This window comes from Scyliorhinus torazame, chromosome 5 (genome assembly GCF_047496885.1).
Source record: "Scyliorhinus torazame isolate Kashiwa2021f chromosome 5, sScyTor2.1, whole genome shotgun sequence".
Lineage (NCBI taxonomy): Eukaryota > Metazoa > Chordata > Chondrichthyes > Carcharhiniformes > Scyliorhinidae > Scyliorhinus > Scyliorhinus torazame.
In genome coordinates this window covers 176,347,054-176,369,621 of record NC_092711.1, presented here as the reverse complement: position 1 = coordinate 176,369,621, position 22,568 = coordinate 176,347,054, and the positions used below count along the sequence as shown (strand labels likewise).

The following is a 22,568-nucleotide window of genomic DNA, read 5'->3' as shown; positions in this document are numbered from 1 at the left end:
GGTATGTGGATGTTTGGAGAACTTTGCATCCGTGGGGAGGAGATCTTACCTTCTTTCCAGCCCCACATCAATGCCATCCCAGAATTGACAACATTTTTATGTCAAGGACCATCCGACATCTGGTGTCCTCTTGCATCGTCGTGAACATCGATTGTGGACCATCCCCCGTTTCTCTGGAATTCTACTCGAGGGCTCACCCCCAGGTCGAGAACATGGAGGTCAGATGCCTCCCTGAGAAGAGATACTTCATTTACTACGCATTTTAAGTAAGCGTTTGAGTTCTTCCTCCCGGTTAACTCGACCCCTGGTACTCCCCCCTCCATTTTATGGGAGACATGTAAAGTTTATCCTCAGAGGCTGATCATTTCTTCCACTGCTAATAAAAAGCACAGGATGCTGAAGAACCAGCAGGGTCTGGCGGTTTGTTTCACGAAGGCCAAGCAGAATTATAAGGAGATCTTGAATAAGCTGTCGCTGAAGGAGGTTAACACGGCAAGAGTGGCTATTGATGCAGCAGGTCGAGAAATGTTTGTGAGGCAGACGTTATACGAATTTGGGAATAAACCGAGCAAATACATGACCTGTTTGATAAAGAAAAAGGCCGACATTGGAACAATTTCCTCTGTGCGGCTTAGGAGAGGGGCGGCTTAGGAGGGAAAAGGGTTGTGAGGACAGAGGAGATAAACAGGGATTTGGGGAATTCTATACAGGATTATAAAGTCTGTGAAGTCTGGTGAAGTGTTGCTGGATATGGAGCATTTATTCTCTTCCCTGAAGCTTCCGGGGGCCTCAGAAAGCCAGTGTGAGCCTCTTAATGCTCCCCTCTCTAGGGAAGAGGTGTCAAAGGCCATGAAGGAGCTGCAGCCGGGTAAAGCACCGGGACCTAAATGGGTGTGGATGTGAGTTTTATCGGGTGCTTGAGGATTTGTTGTTGGACCCATTGATGGGTATGTATTGTCACTCTTTTGACTCTGGGATGATGCTGCCACCGACTCTTCGGGAGACTACTATCTCTTTGATTCTGAAGGACCCAGAGGAGTGTGCCTCTTATTGGCCAATATCTCTTTTGAAGCTTGACTTCAAATTACGATCTAAAGTTTTGGCGCGAAGGCTGGAGAACATCCTTCCAACAATCGCGCGGGGGGTGGGGGGGGGGCGCAGACTGGGTTTATAAGGGGGAAGATTTTCTAGCAGTAACAATGTTGGAAGGTTGCTGAATGTGATTCAGACTTTTCAGAAATACACAGTGGATGGGATGATGATCTCCTTCGATGCAGAGAAAGCTTTTGCTCGAGTCGATTATCTGGTGCATATGGTTCGAGGCTTTGGATTGGGTGAGGATTATATCCATAAGACCATAAGACATAGGAGTGGAAGTAAGGCCATTCGGCCCATCGAGTCCACTCCACCATTCAATCATGGCTGATTTCAACTCCATTTACCCGCTCTTTCTCCATAGCCCTTAATTCCTCGAGAAATCAAGAATTTATCAACTTCTGTCATAAAGACACCCAACGTCCCGGCCTCCACCGCCCTCTGTATCGAGTAGATTCAATTGTTAGATTAAAGGTAAAGTCGCCAAGGTCCCAGGTGACCATAGGCTGCTTTCCCCATTGAGAGGTATATCTGACTGGTGGTGATTTAACCTGAGGATCAACACAACTCAGGCACGATACAAGGTTGAGAATTGAAGCCTCCCTCTGCATCACAAACCAGCTGTCCACACAACTGAGCTAAACCAGTCCCTGTTATATTACAGTCTGGTCAGGGGCAGGGCTCATGGGTAGTTTATAGTTGTCGTATTTGAGATTCGGAGAGGGTCAAAACAAATAAATGTGTCAAGCTGAGGGAGCAAAGGATGTCAATGTCTTGAAGAGAGAGAGACCTGGGCCAAGCTTTGCAGAGTCTGCACTCTCCCTGGATTCACTTCCTTTCCCTTCAGTTGCTGCAAGTGACCAATTGAAGGTGAGAATGAGAAAATAAATGGAAAGGGGGAGAAAAGAAAGTGTTTTACTCACAGATGTTGGAGACAGGAGGAAGGTTCAGTCTGCGACGTCCAAGCTCCATTCACACAAAGCCCGCGCGGATTGCCTTGGAGGACCAGAGTCCTTCCGGTCATCCAACCCTTCCCATTGGTCAACGCCTCAGCAGGAAGGTCAAGGGTGAGCTTTCCCTCGCACATGCGCAATCTCTGCTCTCCCTCGGACATGCTCAGTCCCGGGGTGGGGAGAGGGGAATCACCGAGAGACTTCTTGTTCTGGCCGCAGCCGGTTGCCTGGAAACCTTGTCTCGAGGCGGGGGAACAATGAGTGAGGCGGAGGAAGGTTGTTGACCAATGGGAAGAGTTGGTGAACCGGAAGGACTCTCTTCCACCATCCAATTAGTTTCCCGTTTTCTGAATGCGGAAGCTGGACAATGAGCAAAACTGGGGCCTCACACAGACTGAAAACTTGTTTTTGTCGCCAACATCTGTAAGTAAAACAGTTTCTTTTCTCCCCCTTTCCATTTATTTTCTCATTCTCACCTTCAATTGGTCACTTGCAGCAAGTGAAGGGAAAGAAAGTGACTCCAGGGAGGGTGCAGACTCTGCAAAGCTTGGCCCAGGTCTCTCTCTCTCTTAAAGACATTGACATCCTTTGCTCCCTCAGCTTGACACATTTATTTGTCTGGCTAAAAGGATGGTCTCTTTCCTAATGTTCACAATAAAGGGCTGGTTTCTCCAGGTGATTGCTGACATTTAAGGGGACAGTAAATTAATACCAGACAGAGGCATGTCTTATATGGTACACATCAGATATATTATTTATGGTTCTGCGATAAAGTGCAATCCAGTCATCTCTTCCCTTGGAGGGTTATTCGTCTCTGGATTTCTCTTCCACAGGGACCAGTGGGGTGTGGGGTCATTGAATATATTCACGGATGAGTGGACAGATTTTTAATAACTTATGTTTTAAATAATTTTTAAACAATGAATGCAACAGAGTAACAGAAAAAATCGTGGCAAATGGGTACAGAGCGGAACAAGAGATATTGCCAACATACATCCAAGCAACACATTGCAGAATTAATTTGGAACAGGATATTTGAGGGAGCAGAGCCTCGAGATGAAATGCCAGATTAATTGAAGAACCAGTTTACAGGTTAAAGTCGTGAGTGGGGAAAGAGGGTAAGATATATAACAATTCAGTTTGTAAACCCCAAAATATTACAAGCAGACTAACAGCATAATCAAATTAAAATGAATAACACAACACGGATAACATAGAACTACCGTGCAGAAGGCCATTCGCCCCTTCAAGTCTGCACTGAGCCTCAGAAAAAGCATTTCACTGAGACCCATTCCCCATCCTATCCTCGTAACCCGTTGCATTGATCATGGTCAACCCACCTAACCTACACATCTTTGATACTAAGGGGCAAATTAGCGTGATCAATCCACTTTCACTGCACATCTTTTGACAGTGGGAGGAAACTGGAGCACCCGGAGGAAACACACAAAGACACGAGGAGAATATGCAAACTCCACACAGACAGCCACCCAAGGCTGGAATTGAACCTGGGTCCCTGGCTCTGAGGTAGCAGCACTAATCACTGTGCCCTACTCCCGGCCTAAGTTGAATTGAATTCACTCATGGAAAGCCCAGGAGGAGCAAGTCAGTCAAATGTAGGAGTCCCATCCTTTACCCAATGCATAAGACTCAGAATGAATCACGGACATTAAAAATTGCATGGAGATGCATTCCATAATCAGCCTATGCCAGTTTTGGATCGAGGGAGAACTGACTGGTCTGCTTCTGTATTGAGCCTGATGAATGTTGGCTCCATCCTAACTCAATCCCTTATGAACCTAAGACGAGAGGCCAATTGATGAAGCCTGATTTTCGGAAGACCATACCCTCCCTTATCTTGGTGATTGGAGCTGAACAAACATTTTGTTCCAGGTAGAGTTATAGATGTTTACAGCATGGAACCAGGCCCTTCTGCCCAGCTTGTCCATGCCGCCCAGTTTCTATCACTAAGCTAGTCCCACTTGCCAGCATTTGGCCCATATCCCTCTGTACCCACCCTGCCCATGTAACTATCTAACTGCTTTTTAAAGGACAAATTTGTACCCGCCTCTACACTGCCTCTGGCAGCGCATTCCAGAAGTTCACCACCCTCTGTGTGAAGAATTTTCCCCTTTGGTCTCTTTTGTATCTCTTTCCTCTCACCGTAAACCTATGCCCTCTAGTTCTAGACTCCTCTACCTCGGGGAAAAAATGTGGGCTATCTCCTTTATCTATGCTCCTCATTATTTTATAGACCTCTATAAGATCACACCTAAGCCTCCTACACTCCAGGGAAAAAGTCCCAGCCTCTCCTTATAACTCAGAACATCAAGTCCTCGCAGCATCCTGGTAAATCTCTTTGCACTCTTTCGTGTTTAACATTATTCTTTCTATAATAAGGTGACCAGAACTGAACACAGTATTCCATGTCCGGTCTTACCAATGTCTTGTCCAATTTCAATAAGACATCCCGACTCCGGTATTCAATATTCTAACCAATAAAACTGAGCATACTGAATACCTTCTTCACCACCCTGTCCACCTGCGACTCCACCTTCAAGGAGCTATGAACCTGTACTCCTAGATCTCTTTGTTCTGTAAGTCTCCCCAACTCCCTACCATTAACTGAGTAGGTCCTGCCCTGATTTGATTAATTTCCCTAACAACTCTGGTTGACAGTAGTATAGGCAGCATCTGCAGAGGGTACAACAGTCTGGGCAACACATTTTAATGAAGGGGATCCTCCCTCACCATGAAATCGGAAGAGCCGACCACCGGGCAAGGTCCCACCTAATAGTCACCATCAGCTGTGGAAAGTTGGCCCCATAAAGCCGTCATTGATCGGTTTGGGCTGGTTTAGCTCAGTGGGCTAGACAGCTGGTTTGACATAGACATAGAACAAACAGTGCAGAAGGAGGCCATTCAGCCCATTGAGTCTGCACCGACCCACTTAAGCCCTCACTTCCATCTTATCCCCGTAACTCAATAACCCCTCCTGACCTTTTTGGTCACGAAGGGCAATGTTTCATGGCTAATCCACCTAACCGGCACATCTTTGGACTGTGGGAGTAAATCGGAGCACCCGAGGAAACCCAAGCAGACACGTGCAGACTCCGCACAGACAATGACCCAGCGGGGAATCAAACCTGGGACCCTGGCGCTGTGAAGCCACAGTGCTATCCACTTGTGCCACCGTGCTGCCCCTAGGCTGCAGAACAAAGGTCCTTTGTCAAACAGGCCAAGTATTTGCTCGGCTTATTCCCAAACTCGTACAACTTCGATCTCACTAACTTTCAACTTTTCTTGACCTGCTGAGTAAATAGGGAGTTCAAAGCCACTCTTGCTGCGTGAACCTCCTTCAGCAATAGCTTACTCGGGCCCTCCATATAATTCTCTTCCACCATCGCCAAACAAACCTCCAGAAGCCGCTGGTTCTCCAGCATCCTGCACCTTTTATTAGCAGTTTAAGAAATTATCAGCCCCCGAGCATAAACCGTAAATGTCTCCAACAAAATGGAGAAGGAAATACAAGGAGTCGAGTTAACCAAAAGGAAGAACTCAAACTCTTCCCGAAAGTGCATAATAAATGAACTCAGGGAGGCTCCAAACCTCCACATTCTCGACCTGGGGGTGAGCCCTCGAGCAAAAACTCCAGACAAACGGGGGAAGGTCTGCGATTACGATGCTCCCTGTGGTGCAAGTGGACACCAGGTGTAGGATCGTCCTCGGCACAAAAAAAGTTGTCGATTCTAGTCTGACATTGCTGTGAGGCTAGAAAGAAGGTAAAATCTCTGCTCCTCAGGTGCAAAGTGCTCTAAACATCCACATAACCCACCTTCTCACGGTTATGATCCCGGACTAGACCCCAACAGTGGCTCGGATACTGGGCACAAACCCCAATATTTTATTTGTGTTTTGTCAGACTGTGAGTAAAGGATACCTCACTCCAGGAGTGATTTCACACAAAATAGGGCCATGCTATGTGAAAACAAACTTTATTATTGACACAATATTCAAATATATAACATCACACCAGAAAACAGCTGACAATTAGCCCTTAAACAATGCTAATCAATACAGTGAATACAGTAACCCTTAACTGCTACCTTTATTCCCACTCAAACAGCAAAAACACATCTCAGCTCTCAATCCACCGTTAAACACAGTTAGCCCTCAGCAATACCTGCTTTATACAGATGTTCTTTGAGAAAGAGAGATCTTGTGTCACCGCTTTAAAGACAAGATCTCAAACCTGTTAGAACCATGAAGAAACTTGGGAAGCTGTTTCAGCTTGTTTCAGCTCGCCTTCTAACGACACTCTTCTGAACTGCTTGGAAAGGAACTGCTAATCTAGCGCCAGACATATATTTTCAATTGAACTGAGATGCTTGACCTCTGCTCACATCTTGAACTAATTCTCAACTAAAAGACTGCTTTGCTGCAAAAAGCCTGAAACTGTGGCTCCTCCCAGTACTGATACCATCTTACCAAGCTGAAATCTAATTAACTCCACAGGGAATCCCCTTCATCCAAACAACATTCCATTAGCCTACGTTTTTTACGATGCTTTAATTACACCTCTAACTACAAAACTTAGTTGTCCTTCAAAATAAATAAATTTAGAGTACCCAATTCTTTTTTTTCCAATTAAGGGGCAATTTAGTGTGGCCAATTCACCGACCCTGCACATTGTTTTACATTGTGGGGATGAGACCCATGCTGGCACAGGGAGAATGTGCAGACTCCACACGGACAGTGACCCGGGGCTGGCATCAAACCCAGGTCCTCGGCACTGAGGGGCAGCAGTGCTAATCACCGCCACCGTGCTGCCCCCGGCAATGAATTCAAAGACAATGTGGTGAAGCTTTGGGATTCTCTACCCCAGAGGACTGTGGAGCCTCAGTCATCAAGTATTTTTAGACCGAGAGTGATTGGTTTCTCGATATTGAAGATATCGAGGGATATGGGGGATAGTGTGGAAAAATGGTGCTGAGGTAGATCGGCCAATGATCCCATTGAATGGTCGAGTAGGCTCAATGGGCTGAATGGCTGACTGCAGCTCCTATTTGTTATGATCTGTGTCCAGGACAGGATGCAGTGAGCAGGGATCTGTCAATCAGACTGAATCAGCACCTTCAGGAGAATTGGGATGCTGAATATTAGATACAGCAGAGTGAGAATGGAGGGAGAGTGAGTGGGATGGAGATTTACAGCTTTTGGGGAATGAGAGAGGAAAGAATGGTCCATAGAAATTAAAATAACCTGTTCTGAATTTCTATCCTGTACTGACAGTGATGTCTTTTGTAAACTCTTTTTACAGGATGTTAAAAGGATAGGATTTACAGACAGAAATCTCAAACATCATGTCTAGATCTGATAGAGTCACTCGGTTCATCGACCATTAAATCTATGAGAAATGTTTGCCAGACCTGTTTGCTTCAACAAAGTTTAACCATCAGTGTGACTGGAAAAGCATCGAGACACACACACCTGAGTGAGAGTGTTCCAGAGCACTGACTGTGGAAAGAGCTTTAACCAGTTACACAGCCTGAAAAAACATCACACCATTAACAGCGGGGAGAGACCGTACACGTGTTCTGTGTGTGGACGAGGCTTCAACTGATTGTCCGACTGGAGAGACACGAGGAGACCCAAAACATGGAGAAACTGTGGAAATGTGGGGATTGTGGGAAGGGATACAGAGCCCCATCTATGCTGGAAGTTCACCGACGCAGTCACAGTGGAGAGAGACCGTTCACCTGCTCTCAGTGTGGGAAGGGATTCATTCAATTATCCCACCTGCAGAAACACCAGCGGATCCACACTGGGAGGAGACCATTCACCTGCTCTCAGTGTGAGAAGGGATTTACTGAGGTATCCAATCTGAGGAAACACCAGCGAGTTCACACCGGGGAGAAGCCGTTCACCTGCTCGCCGTGTGGGAAGGGATTCACTGCGTTATCCAGCCTGAAGTCACACCAGCGAATTCACACTGGGGAGAGGCCGTTCACCTGCTCTCAGTGTGGGAAGGGATTCACTTATTTATCCAGCCTGCGGAAACACCAGCGAGTTCACACTGGGGAGAAGCCGTTCACCTGCTCTCAGTGTGGGAAGGGATTCACTCAGTTAACCAATCTGAGGAAACACCAGCGAGTTCACACTGGGGAGGGACCATTCACCTGCTCCCAGTGTGGGAAGGGATTCACTCAGTCAAGCAGCCTTCAGACACACCAGCGAATTCACACTGGGGAGAGACCATTCACCTGCTGTCCGTGTGGGAAGGGATTCACTCAGTCAAGCAGCCTACAGACACATCAGCGAGTTCACACTGGGAGGAGACCATTCACCTGCTCTCAGTGTGGGAAGAGATTCAGTGATTCATCCAACCTGCAGAGACATCAGCGAATTCACACAGGGGAGAGGCCTTTCACCTGCTCTCAGTGTGGGAAGGGATTCTGTGTTTCCTCGTCCCTGCTGAGACACCAAAAAGTTCACAATTGATTACAGTGATGGATTCTGCTGTTATTGTTTCTGCTTCAATTACATCCAGGACTGCATTTCGTTCTCTTCTCTTTCTCTCGGATTCTGAGACAGGAAAAATGATGCAACCGTGGCAAACAAGAAAAGTTAAAGATTCCATTAGATCAAAGGAAGAGGCTCATAAAGTGGCCCAAATAGTAGTAAGCCTGAGGACTGGGAACTTGTTTTTGAATTCAGCAAAGGAGGACCAAGGAACTGATGAAGAGAAAATAGAATATGAGAGCAAACTGGCGAGAAACATAAAAACCGACTGGAAAAGCTCCTATCGGAATGTGGAAAGGAAAAGATTAGCCAATGGGTCTGTGGTTACCCGTTTTCTCTCACCCTCCTTAAATCGTGGGGTTACATTTACCACCTTCCAATCCAGGAACCATTCCAGAATCTATAGAACTTTGAAAGATGATGACCAATGTATCCACTCTCTCTCCAGCCGCCTCTTTCAACACTCTGGGATGTAGAGCATCAGCTTTTGGGGATTTATTAACTTTCAACCAATACTACATTTTCACTAATACTAATTTCTTTCAGTTCCTCCTGCTCACTAGACCTTGGAGTATTTTTAGGACAATTTCTCAGGGGAGGAAGAAGCTCCTTCACCTGATGAAGGAGCTGCGCTTCGAAAGCTAGTGATTCGAAACAAACCTGTTAGACTTTAGCTTGGTGTTGTAAGACTTCTTACTGTGCCCACCCCAGTCCAACGCCGGCATCTCCATATCATAAATCCAGGTTAATTATTATTATCCAGGTGTCCATTTATCACATCCTTTATAATAGATTCTTGTATTTTCCCAATACTGATGTCAGGCTAACAGATCTGTAGTTCACCATTTTCTCTCTCCCTCCCTTCCTGAATAGTGGGGTGACATTTGCTGCCTTCAATCTGCAGGAACCATTCCAGAATCTATAGAATTGTGGAAGATGATCATCAATGTATCCACTACCTTTATATCATCACTTTTGACTGGTTCTGAAACACTTAAGTTTGGATTTCTGGTGCAGAGTAAAGTATAACCGTGGAGTGGAATTTTAGATTGTGTAAAAGGACAAAGTTCTATTTTATAAATAAAGATGGAGGTTTCTGGCAAAAATAGTGTTTAGTTAACGTTGCTTCTAAGGCATCACAGTGGTGCAGTGGTTAGCACTGCTGCCTCACGGCGCCGAGGACCCGAGTTCAATCCTGCCCCGGGTCACTGTCCGTGTGGAGTTTGCACATTCTCCCCGTGTCTGCGTAGGTCACACCACCACAACCCAAAGATGTGCAGGATAGGTGGATTGGCCACGCTAAATTGCCCCTTAATTGAAAAAATTAAAAACAAAATGTTGCTTCTAGTTTGTTTGCTGCAGTAAAAGCCATAAAACCTTAACTCCTGTTGTGTGATCCTTTACATTGTTGACTTGGAATTGATATTTTTTTAAAGTTATTGATCTGTACAGAGATCCTAATCCACAAGTTTTGACTTCCCATTTGAGCCTCAGGCAGTTTTCTGGCTCACTGTTCTTGTGTCAGTGACAGCCAGGAGATGGAGCTGAGGGCTGAATTTAGTTGAGTATAACGGGGCCTGCACCCCAGTTGGGAAACTGCCATGGGCGTCGCACTAATAGAGAGACAGGAAGGTGCTGGAGAACTGACTGGGAAATGGACGTCCAACCAATTAGGACACAGAAGGAGGTGACCAGGGCTGGTAGTGACGTGACCCCCCGGTATTCAGTGCCCCTGTGTCCAGCGTGGGGAGTCACGGGAACAGAGTAAAGAGAAACCACTTGGGTTCTGAACATTGTGAACATCCTTTTACTCTGCTTGCTATTTATCCTCAAGTAATTTTCTGGTTTTTTTAACCATGTTGTTTCATTAATAAACAATTAACAATAAAAATATTTGATTTTGTTGGATTTTTCATGATTAGATTGATGTAGTTCAGGGAAAGTGGGTGAGAGGTTGACAGGCTCTTCTTAAAAAATATATTTATTAAAGTTTTTTAACACAATTTTTCTCCCTTACAAACAATAACCCCCCCCACCCCCGTAACAAAAAAAAACGAGAAATCGCGCAGAGCAAGATATATACATGGCAAAATGATATATTTACGCAGCTTTGTACACTGGCCCTCACCAGTACGTGCCGGTTTCCCCAACCCTTCATGTTATCTCTTGCTCATCCACCCTCCCAGGCAGTACCCCCTCTCCACCCCCCCCCCCCCCCCCCCCCAGGACGTCCCCCCGTCCACCCCAAGGTTGCTGCTGCTGCTGACCGACATTCCTCTCACGCTCCGCGAGATAGTCTAGGAACGGTTGCCACCGCCTGTAAAACCCCTGCGCAGACCCTCTCAAGGCGAACTTAATCCTCTCCAACTTTATGAACCCAGTCATATCATTTCTCCAGGCTGGGGGGCTTCGCCTCCTTCCACATTAGCAAGATCCTTCGCCGGGCTACTAGGGACGCAAAGGCCAGAATGCCAGCCTCTTTCGCCTCCTGCACTCCCGGTTCGTCCACTACTCCAAATATTGCTAGCCCCCAGCTTGGCTAGACCCGGACTTTCACCACCTGAGATATTGCTCCCGCCACTCCTCTCCAGAACCCCTCCAGTGCCGGGCACGACCAAAACATATGGACATGGTTTGCCGGGCTCCCTGAGCACCTTCCACATCTGTCCTCTACCCCAAAGAACCTACTCAACCTCGCCCCCGTCAAGTGCGCTCTGTGGACCACCTTAAATTGTATCAGGCTGAGCCTGGCACACGAGGAGGAGGAATTAACCCTACCTAGGGCATCAGCCCACAGACCTTCCTCGATCTCCTCCCCCAGCTCCTCCTCCCATTTACCCTTCAACTCTTCTACCAGCGCTTCCCCCTCTTCTTTCAACTCCTGGTGTATTTCCGACACCTTGCCCTCCCCGACCCATACACCCGAGATCACCCTATCTTGAACTTCTTGTGCCGGGAGCAACGGGAATTCCCTCACCTGTCGCCTCACAAAAGCCCTCACCTGCATATATCTAAAGGCATTTCCCGGGGGTAACTCAAACTTCTCCTCCAGTGCCCCTAGGCTCGCAAACGTCCCGTCGATGAACAGGTCCCCCATTCTTCCAATCCCCGCCCGATGCCAGCTCTGGAACCCCCCGTCCATCTTCCCTGGGACAAACCGGTGGTTACCCCTGATTGGGGACCACACCGATGCTCCCATTGCACCCCGGTGCAGTCTCCACTGGCCCCAGATCCTTAGCGTTGTGGCCACCACCGGGCTCGTGGTATACTTTGTCGGCGAGAGCGGCAGCGGTGCCGTCACCAACGCCCCATTTGCTGCCCAGTAGTAGCTCCCAGGTTTGGCAGTGCCAACACTCCTCGGTCCCTACTGCGTTCCAGGAACCCTCTCCTTACTCTCGGGGTCTTATTCGCCCACACAACCCCATAATACTCCTGCCTACTCTCTTAAAAAAGGCCTTAGTGATCACGATGGGAAGGCACTGAAACACAAACAGAAACCTCGGAAGGACCACCATTTTGACCGACTGCACTCTACTAGCAAGCGAGAGCGGTAACATGTCCCATCTTTTGAAATCCTCCTCCATTTGCTCCACCAACCTCGTCAGATTCAGTTTATGTAGGGTCCCCCAACTCCTGGCTATCTGGAGCCCCAGATACCGAAAGCTCCCCTCCGCCCTCCTCAGCGGTAGGTCCCTATCCCTCTTTCTTGGTCCCCCGCCTGTAATACAAAGAGCTCACTCTTCCCGACATTGAGCTTATAGCCCGAAAACTCCCCAAACTCCCTTAGAGTCTGCATGACCTCCACCATCCCCTCCATTGGATCCGCCACGTACAGCAACAGGTCATCCGCATATAGCGACACCCGATGCTCTTCTCCCCCTCGGACCACACCCTTCCATTTATTAGACTCCCTCAATGACATGGCCAATGGTTCGATCGCCAATGCAAACAACAGGGGGGACAAGGGGCACCCCTGCCTCGTCCCTTGGTACAGTCGAAAGTACTCCGACCTCCGCCGGTTCGTCACTACACTCGCCATCGGGGCTCTGTAAAGGAGCTTAACCCAATTGATAAACCCTACCCCGAACCCAAACCTGCGCAGCACCTCCCAGAGGTACTCCCACTCTACTCGGTCAAAGGCCTTCTCCGCGTCCATAGCTGCCACTATCTCCGCCTCTCCCTCCTCCGATGGCATCATTGTCACGTTTAAGAGCCGCCTCACATTGGTGTTTAGTTGCCTGCCCTTTACAAATCCCGTCTGGTCCTCGTGGATTACCCCCGGGACACAGTCCTCGATCCTCGTGGCCAGCACTTTTGCCAGCAACTTTGCATCCACATTGAGGAGCGAGATCGGCCTGTACGATCCACATTGCAGTGGGTCCTTGTCCCGCTTTAGGATCAAAGAAATTGTCGCTTCCGACATTGTCGGGGGCAGGGTCCTCTCCTCTCTTGCCTCATTAAAGGTCCTCACCAGTAGCGGGGCCAACAGGTCTGCGTACTTCCTGTAGAACTCCACCGGGAATCCGTCCGGTCCCGGGGCCTTCCCCGCCTGCATGCTCCCCAACCCCTTGCTCAGCTCCTCCAACCCAATTGGTGCCCCCAAACCAGCCACCTCTTGCTCCTCCACCCTCGGGAATCTCAGCTGATCTAGGAATCGTCTCATCCCCTCTTCCCCCGCTGGGGGCTGGGATCTGTACAGCTCTTCATAAAAGGCCTTGAATACCTCGTTTATTTTCGTCGCACTCTGAACCGTGGCTCCCCTTCCATCTTTGACTCCCCCTATTTCCCTCGCTGCCATCCTCTTACGGAGCTGGTGTGCCAGCATCCGACTAGCCTTTTCCCCATACTCGTAGGTCGCCCCCTGCGCTTTCCTCCACTGTGCCCCCGCCTTCCCTGTGGTCAACAGGTCAAACTCCGTCTGGAGCCGTCGTCTTTCCCCAAGTAATCTTTCCTCTGGGGCCTCTGCGTATCTCCTGTCCACTCTCAAAATCTCCCCCACTAACCTCTCCCTTTCCATACCCTCTGTCTTCTCCCTATGAGCCCTAATGGAAATTAGCTCTCCCCTGATGACTGCCTTCAACGCCTCCCATACCACCCCCACCCGCACCTCCCCGTTGTCGTTGGCCTCCAAGTACCTTTCGATACACCCCCTCACCTTCCCACACACCACCGCCAGCAGTCCCACATCCAGCCGCCACAACGGGTGTTGGTCCCTCTCCTCTCCCAGCTCCAGTTCCACCCAGTGTGGGGCATGGTCCGAAACGGCTATAGCCGAATATTCCGTCCCCTCCACCCTAGGGATGAGCGCCCTACCCAGAACAAAGAAATCTATCCGGGAGTAGGCTTTGTGTACATGGGAGAAGAAAGAAAATTCCCTGGCCTGCGGCCTTGCAAACCGCCATGGGTCCACTCCCCCCATCTGATCCATAAACCCCCTTAGTACCTTGGCCGCCGCCGGCCTCTTTCCAGTCCTTGATTTGGAGCGGTCTAGTGCTGGATCCAACACTGTATTGAAGTCCCTTCCCATTATCAGGCCTCCTATCTCCAGGTCCGGAATGCGCCCCAACATGCGCTTCATGAATCCTGCATCATCCCGGTTCGGGGCGTATACGTTTACCAACACCACCCACATCCCTTGCAGCCTACCGCTCACCATTACATATCGCCCTCCATTGTCCGCTACAATAGTCTTGGCCTCAAATGACACCCGCTTTCCCACCAATATTGCCACCCCTCTATTCTTCGCGTCCAGTCCCGAGTGGAATACCTGTCCTACCCATCCCTTTCTTAGCCTGACCTGGTCCGCCACCTTTAGGTGTGTCTCTTGGAGCATGGCCACGTCTGCCTTCAGTCCCATGTAACATTTTCTGCGCGTGATTGACCCCCTATATACAACAACCATCACACATCAAACCTCAAACATCCCCCCTACCCTCACAAACCCTCAATTAGAGTCCAACTTTTCGGCATGTACAAAGGTCCACGCCTCTTCAGGCGTTTCGAAGTAATAGTGTTGGCCCTCGTATGTGACCCACAGTCGCGCTGGCTGCAGCATTCCGAATTTCACTTCTTTCCGGTACAACGCCGCTTTGGCCCGGTTGAAACCCGCTCTCCGCTTTGCAACCTCTGTGCTCCAGTCCGGGTATATTCGGATCTCTGCATTGTCCCACTTACTGCTCCGCTCCTTCTTGGCCCATCTCAGGACCCACTCTCTGTCCGTGAACCGGTGGAACCTCACCACCATCGCCCTTGGCGGCTCATTTGCCTGGGGCTTCTTCACCAGCACCCGGTGTGCCCCGTCCAACTCCAGCGGCCTCGAAGGGGCCTTTGTGCCCATCATCGCCTCAAGCATCGTGCTCACGTATGCCCCGGCATCAGCCCCCTCCACTCCCTCAGGGAGACCCAGGATTCGCAGATTCTTTCTCCTCGACCTGTTCTCCAGGTCTTCGAGTCTTCCCGCCCACCTCTTGTGTAGCGCCTCGTTCTGCTCCACTCTCACCGCCAGGCCCACGAGCTCGTCCTCGTTCTGACTGACTCTTTTCTGTACCTCCTGGATCTTAGCTTCGTGGACCTTCTGGGTGATCTCCTCGAAGCAGCGCTTGATGAACTCCTGCAGCTCCCCTTTGTCCCTGGCCGCCGCCATTTTGTTTTCTTTCCCTCGCTTCTCCCGTTGCTCCAGTGCCGCTCCTTTGGCCGTTACACTTCTGGTCTGTTTAAAAAGTCTATGGAAACTCCTGAAAAAGGTCTGATAGTCAGTTCCAGACGGGAGCTTCCGAATGCGCGACCTACTCCTCCATGGCCGCCACCGGAAGCCTCGTCCCTGCTTCTTCAATGGCCTTGGTAGATCTTTTCACAGTTGTTCCCTCTGCTGCTAGAATTCACCTTTGATAGAGTCAAGTCAGATTGCAGCTTTAAGCTTGCCCTTCCCCCGTCTGCATGCTGGAAGAGGCTTTTGTCTAAACCTGCAGCCAAAGCCAAATCTTTTACTGTCTCTGCCGGGTCTGGTAGCCAAAAGACACAACATTCCTGGGGGACGCTGTCAGGGAAATGCTGCAGTCTTCTTGCCACACCGGGAAATGTCAAACAAATGCCGTGGGGGCCCTGTAAAAGAGCCCAAAAGTCCGTTCCAAGCGGGAACTACAGAATATGCGACCTAGCTCTGCATAGCCGCACCGGGAAGTGTTGACAGGCTCTTTAACAGAAAGTGAGTCCCTCTAAGGTGATTGGCAAAGGAACCAGAGGGGTAGAGGAGATGTGATTTTTCTTTTGACATGCAAAATGGGGTTCAGGAAGTCACTTTTGATTGACTCATTTATTGAGGCTCCTTGAGGGAGTAACATGGGATGTCAATAAAGGGGAACCTGCAGATGTGGTTTGTTTACATTTCCAGAAGGTATTTCCCAAGGTGCCACATCAAAGGTCACTGCACAACATAAGCGGTCATGGTGTAGACTAGAGGGCAACATATCAGCAGGGATAGAGGATTGGTTAGCTCACAGGAAGCAGAGAGTGGGTATAAATGGGTCATGTTTGGGTTGGTAAGATGTGACAAGTGGAGCATCGCAAGATCAGTGCTGGGCCCTCAACTATTTACAATCTATATTAATGAGTTGGATGCGGTTAAATTTGCTGATGACACAAAGAGGGATTGGAAATTAATTTTTCAAGTGGACTTGGAGAATGCAAAGGACAACAAATAGGTTAAGTGAGTGGGAACAAATTGATAGATGGAGCATAACCTGGGCAAATGTGAATGTGTCCACATTATTTAAATGGGAGAGAGATTGCAGAACTCTGAGGTACAGAGGGATCTGGGTGTCCTGGTACAGGAATCACAAGTTTGCCGTGTTACGACACCCTGGGCTAGTGCGCGGTCAATTCCAGCCCCACGTGCCCCGGAGTCACAGCACAAGCGAATTGACCAATAATTCTTATAAAAATACCCTATGTCTTTGGCCCTTGGCTGCCCAATAATCAGTCACCATGGTTGCAAATGTAAATACGATTACTGTTTATTTATAACAAGAGCTAAAATAAAATATGCAGCAAACACAACTGATTTACAATAAGCCAATTCCTAATTCCCACTTTAATCTGCCCCCAGCCTCTATACACACACACAGACAGACAAACACAGAGGGGTGGAAAGGGATAAAATCATAAGTGAAAGAAATTCTTTTTTTCAGATGATGTTTTTTAGCACACGTTTCTTCACAGCAAGCTTGCAGATTAAAGTCTTCAGTTTACAGCCTGAAGTGATCTTCTCTGTAGATTAATTTGTTCAGGTTCTCTGCAGTTTAGAAATGCAGTACTCACATTTTTCTGGAGAGGCACCTCACCTCTGTTCAAACTTTCCTTTTAGTTTTTGGTTTGTATTCAGGTCTCCATGGTTTCAGGAATACAGCACCCACAGGCTACCTGGGAAGAGAGATAGCACTCACAGCTGCCTTCTGGAGAGAGAGTTCGTCAGTTCTGCCTCTTGTGCTGCTAGAATCAAGCTGAAAGCTTGGGACTCTGAAAAACATCCCAGTGGGATGGGATCCAATCACCGCCTGTTACCTAGGAGCACAGCCTTTTGGGCCAATTCATTGGCCACCAGCGAATCAATCAAACCGAGTCCCAACCCCAATTCTCACACTGGTGCCTAAAGATCTGCAGCTCCAGTTTAAACCGGCACAGACGCCTGGATTCTTCTGCTTGAATTAAAGACACAGGCTTCTTGCCTTAAAGTGACATGTCCATTAATCATCCATGGACAAAATGTAACAGCAGAAATAAAAGAAAGGGGAAATAAGGTTATGAAAAGAAAGGGCCCTTCCAGCCGGTACAGCAAGTGATTAGGAAGCTGAATAGAATATTGTTATTTATTGCAAAGGGACTGGAATATAAAAGTTGGGGTTTTTTGCTGCAATTGTACAGGGCCTTGGTGAGACCATGGGCTGGATTCTCCACTGGCAATTCTCCATTGCACCGGCAGCGCACTCACACCCGGGGATTTCCAGACGACGTGGAGCTGGCAATAATGTGAAACCCCATTGGCCGCTGCTGGCGGGGGCGCCGCAGGACGGAGAATCTCACCCCATATTTAGAGCACTGTGTACAGTTTGGGTCTCCTTATTTCAGAAATGAGATAATTGCATTAGAAGCAGTTCAGAGGAGGTTGACTCCCAGATTCTGGAATGAGGGAGTTATCCTCTGAGGAAAGGTTTGACAGGTTGGGACTGTATCCATTGCAGTTGAGAAGAATGAGAGATGATCTTATTGAAACACGTGAGATCCTGAGTGGAATTGACAGAGAGAATGCTGAGAGGATGTTCCCCTTGTGGCAGAGACTAGAAATCGGGGAGACCCGGTTAAAATCTGAAATGTCCGAGCAGCCACTCAGTTCAAGGGCAATAAATTCTGGTCCAGCGACTCCCACATCCCATTAAGAATTTACAAAACTCTCTCCACAAACCCTCACTCAATTTAACTCCCATATTTTCCAGTTCTGTTCTGGCTCCGCCTGGGGTAACATCTACTCCGTATATTCTTCTTGTGCGGTGAGTTCTAGGTTACTGGTGCATAAGGACAGATGCTTCAAGCAACAGATCAAACATGGATGTAAAAGATTCTCTAGCTCTTTTCTTTACCCCCGGCCAACTTGTGGACAGTTCTTACTCAGTATTATTTCTCCCAAGCCCTTCATTGTCCCATTATCGCTTTAATTTCACTCCCACTTTGCCCATGTCCAGTGTGTTTAATTCTATCCGGATTGTTTTAAAGTCAGTTTCTCTCTGGAGTGTGTCAATGTCTTGATGATGTCACAATGGTGTCTCAATCCCCTGGCCACATTGACCATTTCATCTCCTGCTGTGTCTCCAGTAGCTGTGTGTGTTTGGGGCCCGGTCTTCAGTCCATTTCACCGTGAATTTAGGCTTGTTATTTTTCACATGTAACAAATCACATCTGCACACCCACACCGGTATCCCAAAATCATGTCACATATTCTTAACTCTCAGATGCTCTGATGAAAAGATCAAAGTGAGTATCTGTCTTTCTTATCTGCCCTGTTATGGTGCTGATATTTCATGTCGTGGCCGGGCTTTCAAATGTGGATTTCTTATGTTCATGGGCCAAGATGTAAATATTTCCAGGAGAAAGCGATCAATTTCTTCACTCCCGTCTACACATTCCAGAATTTCATTGGAACATAGATGGATACCAGATTGATATATTCCATTCACCCACACCTAAGGTAAATATTCCAATTCATTTATTATCCAGGACAATATAATCCCAATAACTCTCAAACATAAATTAAACATCCCCGTCCGATCCCAGGTATTAACATATTCTGTTTGTTCTTCATTGTCAATGTCAGGCTGGGATTGTTCACCTTGGAGCAAAGGAGGTTGAGGGGAAATTTGACAAGATTAAGACAGGTTTAGGTAAGATGGATAACGAACAGCTGTTCCCGTTAGCTGATGGGACAAGGACGAGGGGGTATCGGGTTATATATAGGGTTCCAATCTAGAGAGATAGAATTGAAAACAGGGAGGTTATGTTCAACTTGTTTAGACCCAGGGTTAGACTACACTGGGAGCACTGTCAACATTTGTGATCTCCATTTAGTAAAAGGAAATCGAGGCATTGGAGAAGGTGCAACAAAGATTCACAAGGTTAATACCAGAACTGAGAGCATTTCACCCTCAGGAAAGGCTGGAGCTGCTTTTCTCTAGAAAAGAGAAGACTGAAGGGTGGCCTGATGGAAATCTCTAAAATTATGAAGGGGTTCAATAATCCAATAGGGATTTGATGACAAACCTCTTTACCCAGCGAGTGGTAAGAATGTGGAACTCGATACCACAGCGAGTGGTTGAGGTGAACAGCATGAATACATTGAAGGGGAAGCTAGATACATACATGAGGGAGAAAGGAATAGAAGGGCCAGATTTCAGGTTTAAGGGAAGAGATTAATGGTGGGAGGTGGGAGGTGGGGGGGATGTGAGGGGGAATATTTTGATGCAACGAATGGTAATGACGCTGCCTGTGAGGGGGTTGGAAATGAAGACAAGGGAGGATTTAAAACAGAAATTGGATTGACATTTGAGAGAAATTAACTCGCAGGGCTACAGGGATAGAATGGGGCAATGAGACTCTCTGGTTGGCTCCAGAGCCAACAGGGAATCGATGGACTGAATGGCCTCCTTCTCTGTCCTCATGACTCAAATCTAAAGAGAACAATTTCAGCTGCTCCAGTCTCTCCAACTCACTGAAGTCCCTCCTCCCTGGTGCCATTCTCGTAAATCTCCCCTGCACCCTCTCTGAGAACTTCAAATCTTTCCTAAAGTGTGGAGCCCATATATAGTAAAAGGAAATCGAGGCACTGGAGAAGGTACAACGAAGATTCACAAGAATAATACGAGAACCGAGAGCATTTCACCCTCAGGGCTGCTTTTCTCTAGAAAAGAGAAGACTGAAGGGTGACCTGAGGAAAGTCTTTAAGATTATGAAGGGGTTCAATAATCCAATAGGGATTTGATGACAAACCTCTTTACCCAGCGAGTGGTGAGAATGTGGAACCCGCCACCACAGTGAGTGACTGAGGTGAACAGCATGAGTACATTGAAGGGGAAGCTAGATACATACATGAGGGAGAAAGGAATAGAAGGATATGCTGATGGGGGAGATGAAGAGGGATGGGCGGAGGCTCATGTGGAACATAAATACTGACAGACACCAATTGAGCCGACTGGCCTGGCCCTGTGCTGTAGACTCAATGAAACAGAGACAAATGTATTCATTTTACATCTACCTAAATGGGGGGAAAAACACCATTTACTAACCAGGATAAAATAAGTGCCCATCATCAGCTTTTGCCGATCATTTCAGTGGAAATGTGCTCTCCCAGGTTTGAAGAGCATCAGCCCACTGGAAGCAAAGTCATGAGATTGGCCAGTCCAGCAGAAAGAAACCGTCCGACCCTCCCACTGCACCAAGTGTCAGAATGAACATGGTTCAGTCCTGGGTGTGATTAACAGCAGCAATAACAACAGAATCCAACCCCTGTCGTCACTTGTGAACTCGCTGGTGTCTTAGCAGGTGTGAAAATTGAGTGAATCCCTTTTCACACTCTGAGCAGGTGAACGGTCTCTCCCCAGAATGAGCTCGCTGGTGTCTCATCAGGTTGGATGAATCTCGGAATCGTTTCGCACACTCAGAGCAGGTGAACGGTCTCTCTCCAGTGTGAACTCGCTGGTGTGTCAGCAGTGCAGACGAATCTCTGAATCCCTGCCCACAGTCAGAGCAGATGAATGGCCTCTCCCCAGTGTGAGCTTGTTGATATTTCAGCAGGTTAGATGACGTTCTAAACCTTTTTGTGCAGTGAGAGCAGCTGAATGGTCTCTCCTCAGTGTGAACTTGCTGGTGTGTCAGCAGGTTGCATAAATAAGCAAATCCCTTCCCACAGTCAGAACAGGTAAAGGGCCTCTCCCCGGTGTGAATCCACTGGTGGGCCAACAAGGTGGATGAATCTCTGAAACCCTTCCCACACTCAGTGCAGGTGAACGGCCTCTCCCTAGTGTGAATTTGTTGGTGCCTCTGCAGTTTGGATAACTGAGCAAAACCCTTCCCACACTCTGAGCAGCTGAATGGTCTCTCGACGGTGTGAACTCGCTGGTGCGCCAGCACGCTGGATAACTGAGTGAATGCCTTCCCACAGTCAGAGCAGATGAATGGCTCTCCCCGGTGTGACTGCGTCGATGAATTTCCAGCTTCGATGGGGATATGAATCTCTTCCCACATTCTCCACATTTCCATGGTTTCTTCATGGTGCAGGTGTCCTTGTGTCTCCCCATGTTAGACCATCAAATAAGGTTCACACCGAACAAATGTGGCTCCAAATGATAATTTTTTTTTCAAGCTGTGTAAATGGTTAAAGCTGGAACACTCTCACTCGGGTGTGTGTGTGTGTGTCTTGTTGCTTTTCCAGTCACACTGATGTTTAAAATCTTTTGAAGAACACAGAACAGTCAAAAACCAAAGAGAAAATGCTGGAAAATCTCAGCAGGTCTGGCAGCATCTGTAGGGAGAGAAAAGTGCTAATGTTTCGAGTCCAGATGACCCTTTGTCAGAACAGTCAAATATTTCTCCTTCTATATTGAAAAACTGATGATTTTCAGGACCTGAAAAATTGAGTGACAGTCAGATTTTGATGTGATATTTCATCTTAGTTTCCTGCTTGTAAATCCTCCCCTTGAAGTATCCTGTAAAAAGAGTTTCAAAATTCATCACTGTCAGTGCAGGATAAAAATTCAGAACAGACAATTCTCCTGAAGGTGCTAACAGATCCATGCTCACTGCTTCCAGTCCTGGACACAGATTGAAAATCTTCATGTAGGCTGCCAGACTGATATATGTCTATATATTTGGTTTAGATCAGTTGGCTGGACAGTTGGTTTGTGATACAGAGGTGGTTAAATTCCTGTGCTGGCTGAGATTATTCATGAAGGCCGCACCGTTTCAACTTTGTCCCTCGTCTGAGGTGTGGTGATCCTTAGGTTAAATCACCACCAGTCAGTTCTAGCCCTCAAAATAAAAATATGTTTAATGGATAGGATTGTTTCAGTTGTTTAAGATACAGCAGAATGTTCCTGCAAGGCCACAGTTGAAGGCCAGAATGAGAAAAGAAATGGAAAGGGGGTGAAAATAAAGTGTTTTACTCACAGATGTTGGAGATAGGAGGAGGTTTCAGACTGTGTGAAGCTTAATCTTCATTCACACAAAGCCCGCGCTCTGATAGGCTGGAGAGCCAATGTCCTTTCGATCGGTCAAAGCTTGCTATTGGCTCCCCGCCACCAAAGAACAACGGGCTACGGAAGTCATGTGGCCCTGGAAGCACTTTGACCTCCAGATGCGCCGATCATTTGGCCAATGTAAAAGGTCCATTCCCTGCACATGCGCCATTTCACATCTCCCTTGGACATGCGCAGTTCCAGGCCGCCCGCGCGCCGGTAG

At 47.8% G+C, this 22,568-nt stretch overlaps 3 protein-coding genes across 3 annotated transcripts in view; 1 reads left to right on the top strand and 2 right to left on the bottom strand.

Moving 5' to 3' along the window:
- The window catches only part of LOC140418060 (uncharacterized), a 69,347-nt gene extending 67,189 nt beyond the window's left edge, over positions 1-2,158 (bottom strand). Inside the window, exon 1 of the mRNA XM_072501487.1 lies at positions 2,019-2,158. The gene's annotated coding sequence lies outside the window, so the exon portion shown is untranslated. The remainder of the gene's footprint in view (positions 1-2,018) is intronic.
- A 47-nt stretch (positions 2,159-2,205) lies between these two features.
- Positions 2,206-22,568, top strand: part of LOC140418059 (uncharacterized) — a 201,338-nt gene continuing 180,975 nt past the window's right edge. The window contains exons 1-2 of the mRNA XM_072501486.1: positions 2,206-2,471; positions 7,369-8,546. Coding sequence (XP_072357587.1) covers positions 7,707-8,546 — 840 coding nt within the window. The 5' untranslated portion in view covers positions 2,206-2,471; positions 7,369-7,706. The remainder of the gene's footprint in view (positions 2,472-7,368; positions 8,547-22,568) is intronic.
- On the bottom strand, positions 17,065-22,257 carry LOC140422439 (uncharacterized). The gene has a single exon (XM_072507456.1). It carries the CDS (start codon positions 21,369-21,371, stop codon positions 20,625-20,627), a length of 747 nt encoding a protein of 248 aa, XP_072363557.1. The 5' UTR covers positions 21,372-22,257; the 3' UTR covers positions 17,065-20,624.

Bases quoted from the DNA above. Each gene is read 5' to 3' on its own strand.
- LOC140422439 (XM_072507456.1), bottom strand. From the start codon at position 21,371: ATGGAAATGTGGAGAATGTGGGAAGAGATTCATATCCCCATCGAAGCT.